Source organism: Pavona decussata, unplaced genomic scaffold (assembly GCF_977016875.1).
Source record: "Pavona decussata unplaced genomic scaffold, jaPavDecu1.1 SCAFFOLD_175, whole genome shotgun sequence".
Taxonomy (NCBI): domain Eukaryota; kingdom Metazoa; phylum Cnidaria; class Anthozoa; order Scleractinia; family Agariciidae; genus Pavona; species Pavona decussata.
The window spans coordinates 561,025-575,482 of record NW_028145586.1 but is presented as its reverse complement, the minus strand read 5'-3'; the positions used below and the strand labels follow the sequence as shown (position 1 = coordinate 575,482).

General features: G+C 41.5%; 3 protein-coding genes across 3 annotated transcripts in view; all 3 read left to right on the top strand.

The window, feature by feature from the left end:
* LOC146463502 (uncharacterized) overlaps positions 1–13,750 on the top strand; it is a 59,134-nt gene extending 45,384 nt beyond the window's left edge. The window contains exons 4-9 of the mRNA XM_085084327.1: positions 8,493–8,678; positions 9,174–9,260; positions 10,728–10,820; positions 11,010–11,269; positions 12,760–13,021; positions 13,692–13,750. Coding sequence (XP_084940453.1) covers positions 8,493–8,678; positions 9,174–9,260; positions 10,728–10,820; positions 11,010–11,269; positions 12,760–13,021; positions 13,692–13,750 — 947 coding nt within the window. The remainder of the gene's footprint in view (positions 1–8,492; positions 8,679–9,173; positions 9,261–10,727; positions 10,821–11,009; positions 11,270–12,759; positions 13,022–13,691) is intronic.
* The window catches only part of LOC146463494 (uncharacterized), a 333,098-nt gene that overhangs the window by 155,012 nt on the left and 163,628 nt on the right, over positions 1–14,458 (top strand). The window lies entirely within an intron of this gene.
* Positions 1–14,458, top strand: part of LOC146463499 (uncharacterized) — a 137,293-nt gene that overhangs the window by 45,186 nt on the left and 77,649 nt on the right. The gene's annotated exons all lie outside the window — the stretch shown is intronic.

Below are 14,458 nucleotides of genomic sequence, written 5' to 3'. Positions count from 1 at the left end.
CTTTCATGTATAGCATTACCCACCTTGTAGCATGAGAAAGTATGGTATATATTTCACCAGACTGTTCATTTTACCGCGAAGAATAGCGCAACACATGTGCCGAAGGTCATTGCCGTTGTCGAAGGTCAACTGAAATGAACATCTTTCACTGTGAGTTCGCATACTTTTCGCTAAATTGATTTGCATATACCTCAAAAAGGGCACTGCTTATTCTGATAAAACGCATCCAATCCTTAAAACGTTTCCAATCCTTTTCATTTTTTTAATAACTAAGGGAATAAACGCCAGTGTATAAACGTAAAATGTCCATTTAGTGATCATTATATTAGTGAGTTTAAACTTACCCGACAGGACCAACTTACACCGTGCCCAATTGAAAATGGCGAATTTTCTTTCTGACAGTACGCGTTGACTGCTGCAAATCACGAGAAATCTGCTTTTTGGAAAATCCACTATTATATAAATCAAGAATTTCCGCTCTGAATATGTTGGGCGGGGTTTTTCGGCGGGCTTTCCGGTTTTCTGGTCTCATGCATTGTTCGTATAATCCAATCAGAAATCGAATTTTGATTTGAATACTTGAAACGACTAACGGGTTCAATTTTCAAATAATAGATTCATTAATAGAATCTAGGGGGGTATGCTTGACCTGGTTCGACTGTAAGTTCAAGCGAGAGTTACAGTGAAATATACATTACAATCTAAAATATGTTGCAGAATTTGTGAATAATTCTAATGGCTTTAACATGTAGGCTCTCGATTTCTGTGCACATGGAAGCTGAACACTATTGCCCCATGGCCAGATGGGAATGCAAGGAATGATGTTTTCCTGGGCATGAAATGTTGCATAGAGCATACATTGTACATGTACAGTGTACATTTGCAGCTTTTTCAGTTTGGCTTCTTCCCAGACAACTGACAAGCCTTACTTTATTACTTTATGGCAACATTTTTACCCAAGTGCATTTGCTCAGTACTTCTTTATAATAATTATTCTTTGGCAGACATCTTTTACCCTCCCTCTGTGCATTTTGCATTGCTTAAATGTGATAGCACCAAGCTAGTGGTATTCAAGTGTTAATTGTCCAATTGATAAATAAATGTTCTTGATGAGATGTGATCAATCCACCACCACCTGCTAAAATAATGATCTACCTGTGATCATTGTTGTTACTGATGCTAGTCTTACAGTACCGTGTGGTTGCATTGTTGTCTAGTTGCTTCTGCATCTCTCTGGGGACATAATAACTTGTAGTCAACCTCAGGCAATCTTGCTCTGTTTTTTCTTGGTGGATATAAGAGATCCTCCTTTGGTGGTTTCCTGCAATCTGGTTTGTCTAACAGCTCTCATTGAACAACCCATTAGTGACCCAGTGTCTGACTGAGACAATTCTGGTTCTCCGAAATGGTAAAATCTGCCAGTATCTGATGAGCCTATCAGGCATGTGGAGAGAAACCATTTTGAACCTTGACAACTGTGCTCAGACCTAAATGTGACGGCGAAAGGCAAAACGGACACTAACGGAAAACCGTTCGAATGGCAAAAAACGCACAGACGACGAACGGTTTGGTTGACCGTTCGAATGGATGAATAATGTTATTCGAACGGTTTTATTGGCCATTCGAACAGATTATTGAACAGATTGGTAAACCGTTCGAACGGTTTGATTAACCATTCGAACGGATGAATAAATCATTCGAACGGTTTGGTTACCTGTTCGAACGGATGACTAAATTGCTCGAACGGTTTGCAAAATCGTCCTGAACGGATAGTTTATGCTTTACAATTGAACGAGCGATGTTGTTCTTTGGCCTGTTGATAATTATTTTCATTGTAGTCAGTGTTGTCATTACGTGTTATCAGTGATGTCAATTATCCAAGAACTTCTATAGTCTTACGATCCAAAGAGAAGAACATAGTCATGCTGACCTTAAACCATTGATCGTTTTGAGCTTGATTCCGGTTTCAGTTCGCCGCTTTGCGAAATCGTTCCAAACAAATAAATTTACGTGCCTTTAAGAATAGAACGGGCAATCTTTATACTTGTGGCCTATAGTTTAATTTTCATTTTAGTCGGTGTTGTCATCACGCGTTATCTAGGCTTGTGGTCGAAAAAGAAGACTGTAATTAATCTGTGCTTAATGTGGACCACTTTGAGAACTGAACGACACATTCAAAACATTCGTTTGGTGCATGGTAGCATCTCAGATTTAGTCAAACCAAACTGATCTTTGTTTGAAACAATTTGATGCTGGTTATCACACAGGGAGCAGATGAGTCCTATTTGACCGTATTTCCAGTTTATAGATTCACTGTACAAAAATTAATGTAGCGTGGAACTACAAGTTGTTGATTCAAACCACCGTACGTGATCGAACTGTAAACATACGATCCTTTCTGCGTCTGTTCTGTTGAAATCCTATCCTACCCTCACGACGAATGCCGCTTACAGTAATGACTGTGGACTATCACTCGTGGTGACTTTACTCTCAGCACTTTGTTATTGCATTTTATCCCCGCCTAAATTCTTCTTGTTGCGATGATTTCAACAAAATTTATTCGTTTCACGTTTGATAAACTCGCTCGTACTCACAAGATCGCTCGCTCCTTTTTCTCTTCGTGTTCTAGTGTCAAAACCGGTCCTGACCGGTTCGGCTTACGTCACACACGCACCACAGGAACCCCATTTCGGGTCCGACACTCTCCCCCTATTTGATACACGCAAGTGGAGCAAATATAATCACACAGCTCCATGCTTATATAAAAGCAACAGTTTTAAAGAGTTCTAATAGTTCGTGACTCCGCAAGTCCCTGGGTCTGTTCACTTGTCCCCTTGCTCTGCAATCTCTCTGATCCGCTTTGCCGCAGCTACAGCAGCCCGCCTAGGGGCGAACTCTCTGGCTCGAGGATTAAGCTGCACCGAGTTTCTCAACTGTGTGTCCCGTACGTCGCATGACAGCTCCATAGGACACAGCTGTTGGATTGCTCGCTCCAAGTAGGACTTCCCCGCTCTCAACCTCGCTGCTCGGACGACGCCGTCACGCCCCTTGATGAGTTTCACTACGACTCCAATGTTCCACTTTCCATGGTTGCGCTCCTCACTCTGAATTAGCACCACATCTCCAACTTTGAGTGTCAGCACCTTGGTCTTGTGTTTGAGATTGTGTCTCTCCCTCAAACTCCTGATGTATTCTGTAGTCCACCTTGACCACAGAATGTCCTTGCAGCGACGGAGGTATCTTGTCCTCTTACGTAGCTCCACATCCTCCACTGACTCTGCATCCTCCTCTGGCAGGAGGTTAGGTAGCCCGTGCATCATGACGTTTGGCGTTAGCGCCGGAAGTTCAACATCATCTTCAACATAGGATAACGGGCGGTTATTGACGGCCACCTCCACCTCAAGCGCAACTTCTTCAAGCTCTCCGAATGTCAGGTACGCTCGTCCCATAGATTTGTAGAATGACTGTTTCACAACTCCAACCAACCGTTCAAATTGGCCCCCCCACCATGGGGCTCTGGCGAGGTTAAACTGCCAAAGGATGTTGTGGTGGGCCAGATAGTCTTGCAATTTCTCCTCCCTCATAACACTCTTGAGCCACCTGGATGCAGCCACAAAACTTCTTCCATTGTCCGAATAAATCTTCGTAGGCCTCCCCCGTCTCGCAATGAAATGTTTCAAACACCTGATGAAACCAGCAGTGGTCTGGTCAGTTAGTAACTCTAAATGGACCGCTCTCGTTAAACTGCATGCGAACAGTAAAATGTTTGCCTTGCCTTCTTTCTTCTTCGAAATCTTGTAAATTATGGGCCCGGCGTAGTCCACCCCTACTACTTGGAACGGAAATGTCCCCTCTGTACGATCCACTGGTAAGTTTCCAGGCGGTGGATTTTGGAGCTTTGTCACATGGAACTTCTTACACCCATAGCAGTGGTTAACCACGTTCTTCGCCAGTTGCCGGAGATGGGGAATCCAATACTCTTGTCTCACATGCGCCATCGTTAGGCCGACTCCCCCGTGTAGCGTCAAGATGTGGGCGTCTTGCACCATTTTTTCTGATAAGACTACCCTGGGTGGCAAATACACCGGATAATGTCCTTGAATTCTTCCTCTGCACACATAGATTCCTTGGTCATTCTTCTGAAGGTTGAGCCTTTCTTGGTCTTCCAGAAACTTGTCTGTTACACTGTGTCTCTGCTGCTCCCGCCTTATCCACCACTTGACCTGTATCTCCGTCTCAGCTGTTGTCAAGGGTCCGCTTACTCGGTTCCACTCCTTGTTCCGGCAATTTTGAAGGAATCTCATGACCCATGCACTGATTCTGATCGTTCGCCAGAAGGTATGCCTTTCCAGCACTTCATCGAAGTCGTCCCTCGCCTCCACTGCCACTGCAAACACCTCCTTAGTAAGCTTAGCTTCTGCTTCCGTTTCTTTGTTAGGCTCTGTCACTACGTCTCCCGGCCACTCCTCTGGCTTGGACAACCATTGTGGTCCCGGCAACCACACATTACACAGCTGATCTGCCTTGCAGCCTCTGCTTCCTATGTCGGCTGGGTTGTGTTTGGAGTCGACATGTCTCCATTCAATGTAATCTTTGTCGTTGATCTTGCGGACTCTGTTGGCCACAAACTGTTTGTAAGTACCTCCCCCCTTGATCCAGTGGAGTGCGACAGTACTGTCACTCCACCCATGGACTGACTTGATTGGATATCCTTCAAGTGCAACTCTCACGTTCTCCACCAGGTTAGCGGCCATGTGAGCGGACACAAGTTCCAATCTTGGAATTGTAAGATTCTTCTTTGCTAATCTTGACTTTGCTGCTATTAAGCCTTTGCTCACCCCGGAGGCTTGCGTAATCACTGCATAGACGGCCGCTGATGTACCAACTCCACTTGTGTCACCGAATACATGCAACTGGACTCCTTCGATCGGCTCCTTGAACCTTGGTATGCTCCGCAGTACTTCAACCTTGTTGGGGAGGCTCCTCACAAACTTCAGCCACTGTTGTCCAATTCTGTCTGACAGTTTCTCATCCCGCGGTAGTCGACTGTCGCATACTTCGTGGTATAGAAGCTTTCCCACTAATGTTGTGGGCGACGCTACACCAAGGGGGTCGTACACCGCAGCTAAGAATCGTAGCATTCCTCTCTTAGTGTTATCAACAGGTTCCTCAGGGAAAGTCACTGCAATTGTGTCCTCTCTCTTGTTCCACAGCAAACCTAATATCTTGGATTCACCTTCCTTAACTCCCAACTGTTGCTTTGCGTAACTCTGCTGTTCATCAACAGGCACCCCATTCTCACCGTCTTGCTGAGGCTCGTGCACCGGAACAACATTCTCACTCTCTAGCTGAGGCTCGTTGGAGTTCCACTTGTGCATGGTAAACTTAGCATCCCCAAACACTGATATGATCGTCTTCTTCAGGTCCTGAACCTCTTCTTTGGTGTTGCCCCCCGTGATGACGTCATCAACGTATAGACTCCTCAAGATCTCGTCTACCTCCACTGGGTGTTTCTCTCTTAGGCTTTGCAAGTGCAACTTTAGTGTTCCCGCCAACAAGAATGGCGACTGGACCAACCCGAAGAGTGCTCGCGTGAATCTCAAGGCTTCAATAACTGAAGGGTCCTTGTTCTTGAGCCAGTGGAAACGTAGTGCATCCCGGTCTTCAGGTCTTATGCGTACTTGTAAGAAGGCTTGTTTGATGTCAGCTGCTAAGGCTACTGGCTTTAGGCGATTTCGCACAAGAACGTTCCACAACAGATTCTGCAAGGGAGGCCCCGTTTCTAAGCACTCGTTTAACGACTGACTATCTTCACTTGGCTTAGCCGATGCGTCAAATACAATTCTGAGTTTTGTGGTCACGGCAGTTTCCTTTTTCACAGGTTTGTGAGGGATGTAAAATACTCTCTCGTTTGGCTCGTCTACAACTCTCTCAACTATCCCTTCAGTGAGTTGCTCTTGGATGATCTCATCGTACTTGTCTATCAGACCAGGCTCTCTCTGCAACTTCCTCACTAGACCTTGTAGTCTCCTAATACTTCCGCGTTCGTTCGATTGCAGGTGATCGTGACCCGGCTTCCATAGCAAACCCGATTCGTACCAACCTTCGTCACTTCAGTTCAGTTGCTCAGAGAATTCGGCAAACACGTTTTGCTGGTCTGCTTCTGGTCTATCTGCGAGTCCTAAAACATCTAAAGAGCAGAGCTGTTCGTAGTCCGCTGCCGATGTTTTCGTCAAATAAACGTTGGATAGCGCGGCTTCTCTCCCTGTGGACATTATCGTCCTCCCCAGCATAGTGAACTCAGCAATGGGCTCAGACGGCTGACCAATTCTAGGTTTCGTCTCAGTTTTGATCCTTGAGTACTCGCTGGCGCCGAGTATTACATGAATGGGTAACTCACTCTTCTTGTCATAGTCATCCATGACCACTCCCTGCAGGTGACGATACTTGCTGATCAGTTCTCCATAATTCGGATTTGGGACTGTGAGTTGAACACCCTTGTCCACCTTATTGATCTTCGTCATCATCTCAAACTTCCCATCAACACTTTTAACCGTTACTGAATACCCTTGTACCTTTTGAACTGTTGAGTAAAGCATCATGTCAATCTGTCTATGTTCGATATGAGTTGGTCGCTTGTTAAGCCGTTCAATCAGAGCCGCTGACGCATAAGAACTACCCGCACCTGTGTCTAGTAATGCTCTGCATTTGATCCCATCGACGAACACCACTACCACCGGATAAATAACAGAACCCTCACCTGTTGCCAACATCATTTGACTGTTGCTAGGCAGCCTGTCACAAATAGACGTGTGATGTCTGCCACCGCAATGTTGACAAGTGTACTTGCTGTGGCACTCCCGTGCTTGATGTCTTGTTCCTGTACAGTTGAAGCATAGTTTCTTGTCACTCAAGATCTGCCTGCGCTGGTGCAAGCCAGGGACTTTCTTGCACTGGGTGGAGCTGTGATCCTCGCCATTACAATAGATGCAGTTACGCCCCACCTTCGCACTCTCATCTTTGGTCTGGTAAGCAGGATTTTTCCTTGCTTGGAAGCGATTTCGCGGGTCACGGTTCTGAGGATAACGACTTCGCAGGTCAGGCTTTGGCGGTTCAGGTTTAAGGTTTTCGCTGACAAAAGGGGTTACGGTCACACCACTTCCTCAGGGATTCGATTAGCTCTGCAAATCCCCACTCTTGCCAGTTATCGTCTAGACGTACCAGATCCGCTCTGATTCCAGGTAATTTATCAAGCGTCGCACGCACAAACCCTCCTATTTCGTTAACCTTGCCCATGGTCTCTAGCACTTGTATGTGACTTGTTAGCTTCTCGTAGAAATCATGGATTTTTGCTGGGTGTCCACCATGAACTGTGGATAATCCAATTATGCATTGCATATGTGCGTTTGCTACCTCACTGGGGTTACCATACTTGGTTTTCAATATAGCTTTGGCCCTTTCGTAACCCTCCGTCGTGAAAGGGAGTCCGTCAATGGACGCGCGGACACTGGCTACTAGTAACTCCTTCAGGTAAGAAAACTTGGCAACTTGAGTTAGTTTAGCCTTATCGATTTCAGTTTCGAATTGATTCCAAAACCTCATCCAATCCAGGAAAGTCCCTTGAAATTTAGTTATCTCCAGTTTTGGCAATTTCGCTCCGACAATGCACAAATTCCCACAATTCCTCTGTGGATGCCTTCGCCGTTTTCTCAAGACTCGCTCGCGCTTCGTGTAGCCTTTTCAAGCTGGATCTTTTCCTCCAAATTCCGTTTCCGTTTCTCTTCCTCGCGTTTTTCCTCTTCGATTGATCTAATACCGGCAGCTGCATATTCCACTTCTTTAAGAATTCCCTCAAATTTACTGATTTGGCTATCTAAAGTTTCGGTCCAAAGTCTGACCTCTACAGGGTCATTCCCACTTTCAATACGCAACTCCTGAACTTCCAATTTGAGCTGATGTGTTTTGTCAATAACGTGCTCCAATGCGCTTCCATGCCTCTCAATTGTCTTCAGGTCTCCGGTCTCGATTACTTTCGCTGTATCTCCCGCTGTAAATTCAAGCATTTTCAGTTTACCTTGAATCTTCTCCTGCATTGTTTTGATTTCGCCTTCGGCGCTCATGTTGTTGACTTCGGTGTTTCTTCGCTGTGTTTACATGTAAAAATTCCTCTCGTCGCTCACTTCTCGCCGCTCGCTGTTACTTTCTCGAATCACAGGTGTCCTGGCAGGGTCGCCACCTTTTGTTGCGATGATTTCAACAAAATTTATTCGTTTCTCGTTTGATAAACTTGCTCGTACTCACAAGATCGCTCGCTCCTTTTACTCTTGGTGTTCTAGTGTCAAAACCGGTCCTGACTGGTTCGGCTTACGTCACACACGCACCACAGGAACCCCATTTCGGGTCCGACATTCTTGTAAATTTTTGAATACTGGTTAATCAATTCCTGTTTCCTTAATCTCACAGAGGGACTCATGTTATGTACATCTTTTTAGGTCTGTTTACCGCAGCACATGACCTGGATGTTGAATGGATTGTCATCAAAGGTGTCTCAGACTTTGGTGATGGCAAGAAGCGTAAAACAGATTCATGGAGACCTTTTGCTAGCATAATGGCTGCTTCCCTTACTGCTCACATTTTAAGTGATCCACTGGTTTTCAAAGATTGGCAGCACTTTGGAGGTAAGCTGTTACATTGAATTCATGTTGCTTGCATGAACATGGGACTATTTTGCAGAATTCTGAACACCACATCCATAAGACATCCTGTAATGTCAAATGTCTGCCATCACAAAAACTAAAAACCAACCGTCTGTGTAAGCAGTGCTTTTTAAAAATCAATGCTAAATAGTATAGAAGAGTGCTTAGACCTAAATAATAAGGCTTGTTGCTAAACCCTAAACTGTGATACAGGTGTGTACATGTAGGTAGCATAAAATGAGACGTTCTTTGTTCAGCATTCTGCAAAATACCCCTGCCCTGTTGCTTGGGATTTTGGTTCTTATGATGGAATTTAATAATTTTCTCCAGGATTGTTTCACACTGCACGTTTTACATATTGATCTTGATTTGAATCTGGTCTCTGAGGACATCTCTATTTATTTCCTCTCAACATCATCATTAACGCAATACAGTCACAAATTGGCTTACTTTAATGATATCGTTTCTGTCCCCAAGATGTGTTAGCTCCAGAAAGGACGATACATGCATCATCTGTTTCAAGCATTGCAGATCCAAGCAAACCCTCAACTGTACCACGTGCAGGTAATACTTATTCCTATACTTTCATAAGGGGTCAAATAACTAGAACAAATTATAGCACTTTGGATAATGTTGCTGACTTTGTAGATAATTTTATGGTCATTTAAAGCCATATTGCGAGCTCTAGGGTTGTACATGATAAAATAATGATTTCCTTAACAAGTCTGAACTTGGCAAGTTTCTTATATGTTGCATTGTGTAAAGTCAAACAAGTCAAAATAAAAAAAAAACTTGTCAAGGAAACCTTGTTCATGTACATGTAGAAGCAGTAAAATCCAATGCAATTTGATTCTTTTTGGAATCTTTACATGAACAGTTAAAGGACAGAAAATCTTAAACCAGAAGTTCTTATATAAAAGGACCATGGCCTAGCTACATATAGGACACAATTCAGAGTAGTTAATCAACAAATTTATGTACCAGGAGCTCTCCTTGTACATGTAAGTGCAGTAGGGTTTGTTGAGAGCTTCTGCTCCTAAGTTATTAGGAATAATACTACTGTAAGAAAACATTGAATGGGGCAAATAAACATTGATTTGAATCAATTGATCGATTGATTGATTGATTGATTGATTGATTGACCTGGCCACTGACATCTCAGTTGTCATGTAAACTCGCCAGAGAACAGAGCTCCATGAACCTGCCGAGGTCACAGAAACACAAGATATTCTTTTAAAGTTCACCTAACCCCTAAATTTTTTTCGCTTAAATAAATCTTTGCATCTGTTAGAAACGCATTGCGCCTTTTGCGCCTTTTTTCAACCAAATCTTGACATTTATAGGCTGTAAAAGATAAGAAATCTTAAGCCATCATCTGTCCCATGACCGAGCTTGTAAGGGGCATGGGTCTATTCCTTACATGAAGTCACAAACTGCTTTGCATGCATTTTCACAAAGACTTAATACAATGCAAATCAGTTTGTGACATCAAGTAAGGAATAGACCCATGCGCCTTACTAGCTCGGTCATGGCACAGATGATGGCTAAATTTCATAACTTTTACAGCCTATAAAAAGTCAAGATTTGGTTGAAAAAGGCGCCAAATAGCACAATATGTTTTGCACAGGTGCGAAGATTTATTTAAGAGAAAAAAAATTGGGGGGTTAGGTGCACTTTAACTACTTACCGTAGTTCATTTCTATATCAATAAGTATTATTCCAATCTTACGATGAATTAAAAAAAAAACAAATTAAACATTACATAAACAGTGATAAAACAGTGATATCATTTCAGTAATTACTTTTTCTAATTCAAATTAACTGGCTGGTTTACCAGCCAAATGCAACCTCTGCAGAGGAGAACTCAGTGTTTTTCAGTGAAACCATCATCTAATTCTTACATTTGTGTAAATTATAGTTTAAGGTACATGACACAAAAACAATCAAAATGAGGAACATCCAGTGTCTTGCTTTATGAGTATAATGACATAAAAGTTTGCATATTACAATAAATTATTTTCCCCTCTAAAGGTTTTCCTGGTGGAAGTCAGTCTTCAGTAGCAGATTACAGTCAGCTTCCTTTCCCTGCGGCCTCTCAAACTCGTCTGACAAGTGGAACAGCAGGTAGGCAGCATTACTTTTCACAACAATTTGCCAACATGTACATGTAACATTTGCAAAAACTGTTAGCTATGTAATTACTATGTCTTGTTAAATACTATTCAGATTTTTGATACTTGTATACTCTATATAATTATAGTAATATTAGGATTCTTGGAAATACACTTGTCATTCCTTTTATTGGTGGTTTAGGTATGAGAGCTGAACAAATTTTCCGTGGACTTGAGCAAATGCGATATGATGCAGGCAAGATCATAGGCGAGACACAACTTCTAGAGGGGTTAAAGAAAATTGCTTCAGACAAAGGCTTCCAAATTTCGGGTAACAAAGGTTCAGGGAATTGCATGTTTTACGCATTGTCAGAACAACTGGACGTGGTGAAAGGAATTCAAATCTCTCATGAAGCATTGAGGCAGCGTATAGTCCGATACCTCAAGGAGAACCCTACACTGGTAAGTTAGTATTGGTAATGCCTAGCAAGTGAGTTTGGTTTCATTTTATGGTTATACAAATCAAGCAAAGCAATAAAATGGGAGAACTTGGAGTTTCTTTTTTGAGTACATATGCCAAAGTGGCTGACTGAAAAATATATCTCTATCATTATTCATCACAATAAACACAATATCACATTCAAATCCTAGCAGTATGAAGATGTTTGTCACTGCATCAGTGTAGTTAATGGTCTTAGCTCCCACAAGTCTCCTGTAGCTGAGTGCCATAACATCCAAATGGAAGGTCAAAGGTTCAACTCTGTTAGGGGGGAGAATTCAGATTTTCTTTTTCTGAGTCCAGGTGATCTGGTGACGTAACTCGGTGGACTGGAGAGAGAAATTTTAATTAATGCCGTATCCCACAACCACGCGCGGCCTTCAATATTGTTTTCGAATTTTAACATGGCTGCGTAGTTCAACACGAAGTCGGTTTAAGTTGAACGTCTACTCACCTCGCACGATACACAGGACATGTAGAATGCATGAAAAATTATCTGTTATGTAATGCAATTACTGAAGGAAATTGGGAGGCAAGGACGTGGACACTTCGAGTCATTGGAGAATGACATCTGATACGATTGAGGATGGATTGACCCGTAAGCACAAATCTGCAAGTTTTATTTGAATAATTTGGTTTCCAATATTACCTTGAACTGTGTTTATTTACTTTTGTGTCACTATTAAAACTGACAATTTCTAAAGAACTTCTTGATTGTGTATCTATTAAATGTTCAAGATTTGTGAGAAAATTTTGCAAATTAAACTCAATGAAGATCCGGGTGTTACAATTTTGGCGGGCTTTCGCTGGGCATGCCGGCCGGTCGGCAGTGTTTCCTTGACCCTGGGCTTTAAATTTATGTTGTTTTGTCAATTAAACTCCAATCAAGTCGTTTTGTTTCGCACTTTGGCATTTAAATGTCTTTTTTTTGTGTTGAACTACGCCGCCATGTTAAAATTCGAAAACAACATTAAAGGCTGTGCGTGGTTGTGGGATACGGCATTAAAATTTCCCTCCCCAGTCCTCCGAATCACGTCACCAGACCACCTGGAGTACAATATGCCTGTGTCACTGACTGACAAATACCTCTATCAAGATAAAACTTAATTTTTGCTTCAAGAAAAGGCAGACGTCAATTTTAAAATGGTTGCTGTTTCTTGGACAGTTGGTACATTACTCAAGAGCTGATATCACGTGGATGCTTAAAGCCAAGCAAAGTTCTGAAATTGCATTGTATCCAATGCTTCAGTTATTCATAAACAACTGAATGCATAACTTATAATTTGATTAATTAAACTATAGAACAGTTAACATGTTTCGGTATAATTTTGTTTGTTGCGGATCGATGCACTGGTCAATTTAGTGAAAAGCTTTACCCTCCAGTTGATCATTGGTTGAAGTGGCACAATGTACTTTGACATTTTTTGTTAATTGTTATGTTCTTCTCTTGCAGCAAGATGGGACAGAACTGTTTAACTTTGTAGATGGACATCAGTCTTGGTCTGATTACCTTAGAAACATGGCAGCAGATGGGACATGGGGTGACCACGTCATTCTCCATGCTGCAGCGAACTGCTTTAAAACATGCATTCACGTGATCAGCAGTCTGTCACATGACTTAACTATCCACCCAGAACATGATGTTAGCAGCAGCAGCCAGCTTGTGTTGGGACACCTGCATGAACATCACTATGTCAGCCTTCGACCCAAACCAGGTAGAGGAACTTATTATGTAAAACAATGCCAGCTAATCAGATTTGTCTACTTAACTATCACTTCAATATTTATTGAAGTTTATACACCTGTTTAAAGGTGGGCAGATACCAGTTTTGAAAATGGTTACATACTTGTGCCATAATATAGTAACTTACAATAATTTTTGGTATTCCTTTTTAAGAAAAGTAAAAATATAGTAACTAATTGTCATTAATTATTAATGACAAAGGAACTGAACAGGAAATACATACTGAATAGGCAAACAAAACAAAATCACTATTATAACAGCTATTCAGTTTTGTTTGTCTAAGTACTCAGTATGTATTTTCTGTTCTGTTCCTTTGTCATCATCATGCAGTAATTAGCTATATTTTTACTTAATTAGTTTATAATTTCTTTTCACATTGTAATTTGTTTTAATTAGCTTTATTGTACTACAGTTTTTGTATTTATTTCACACCCACGGATGGGATTTGTACTGAAGATGGACGAAGATTGATACGAAACATTTTTTTTTTGCCACTTATATAAATAATTATTACTGAACATTACATTACATTACATTTCAAGAAACATTTAAGAAAAATGTTGTTAGTTTCATAAAAATTATTTTATGCTTGCTGACTCTACAAACATTTGGTAATTATCTATAATTGTTATTATTAACAGGTACATGTATTATTAGGCAAAATATGTCATTTGGTACAAAATCGGACGGTGGTTATTAGATGGTAACTGTTGTCTCATTTTGATAACAGTCCCCCTTTTTAACTCGTGAATGCGTGCATACACAATGAACGAGTTATAGCGATAGCTGACTGTTGACTTGGTTGGTCGGTCGGTTCTGTCGTTAACTTTCGGGCGTGCGCAGTGAATGAGTTTTTTAATTCAATTAGTGGAAAAAACACGCGAACATTTATTGTTCACGGCGCATCAGGATTTTCTTATTCAATATGTAGAGAATAATTTGACGATCATTTAGTGCAAGAATGGACATTTTTCGTTGAATCTGAGCAAAGTTATAGAGTTTTCGTTTTTTTTTCCAAAGTTCGGTGTCTTTTAAGAATTAAAAATAATTTAATTTAGAAATAATTTAATTAAAATATAATTTAATTTAAAAGTAATTGTTGGCATGGACTTTGAATAAACAAGACGCTTTTTAGAGCTTTTACCTTTAGCACTAGTGGCCTTATTTATTGTAGGCCTCGCCGATTTTTTAACCTAACCTCCCTTCGCGATTGAACTAACTGAATTGTTTTAGGCAGAAAGAATGCGTGATATAGCGTTGCGCAACTTGAAATTTTGCCACCAGAAAATGTCTTCAGCTGCAAGAAGCACTCTTTTTAACTGAAATGTTCACTGCTGATCATAACTTTTTGCATACATGAAAACTCAACATCATCATATTTTTCCATCAAGTAGATAAGTTTGCTAAA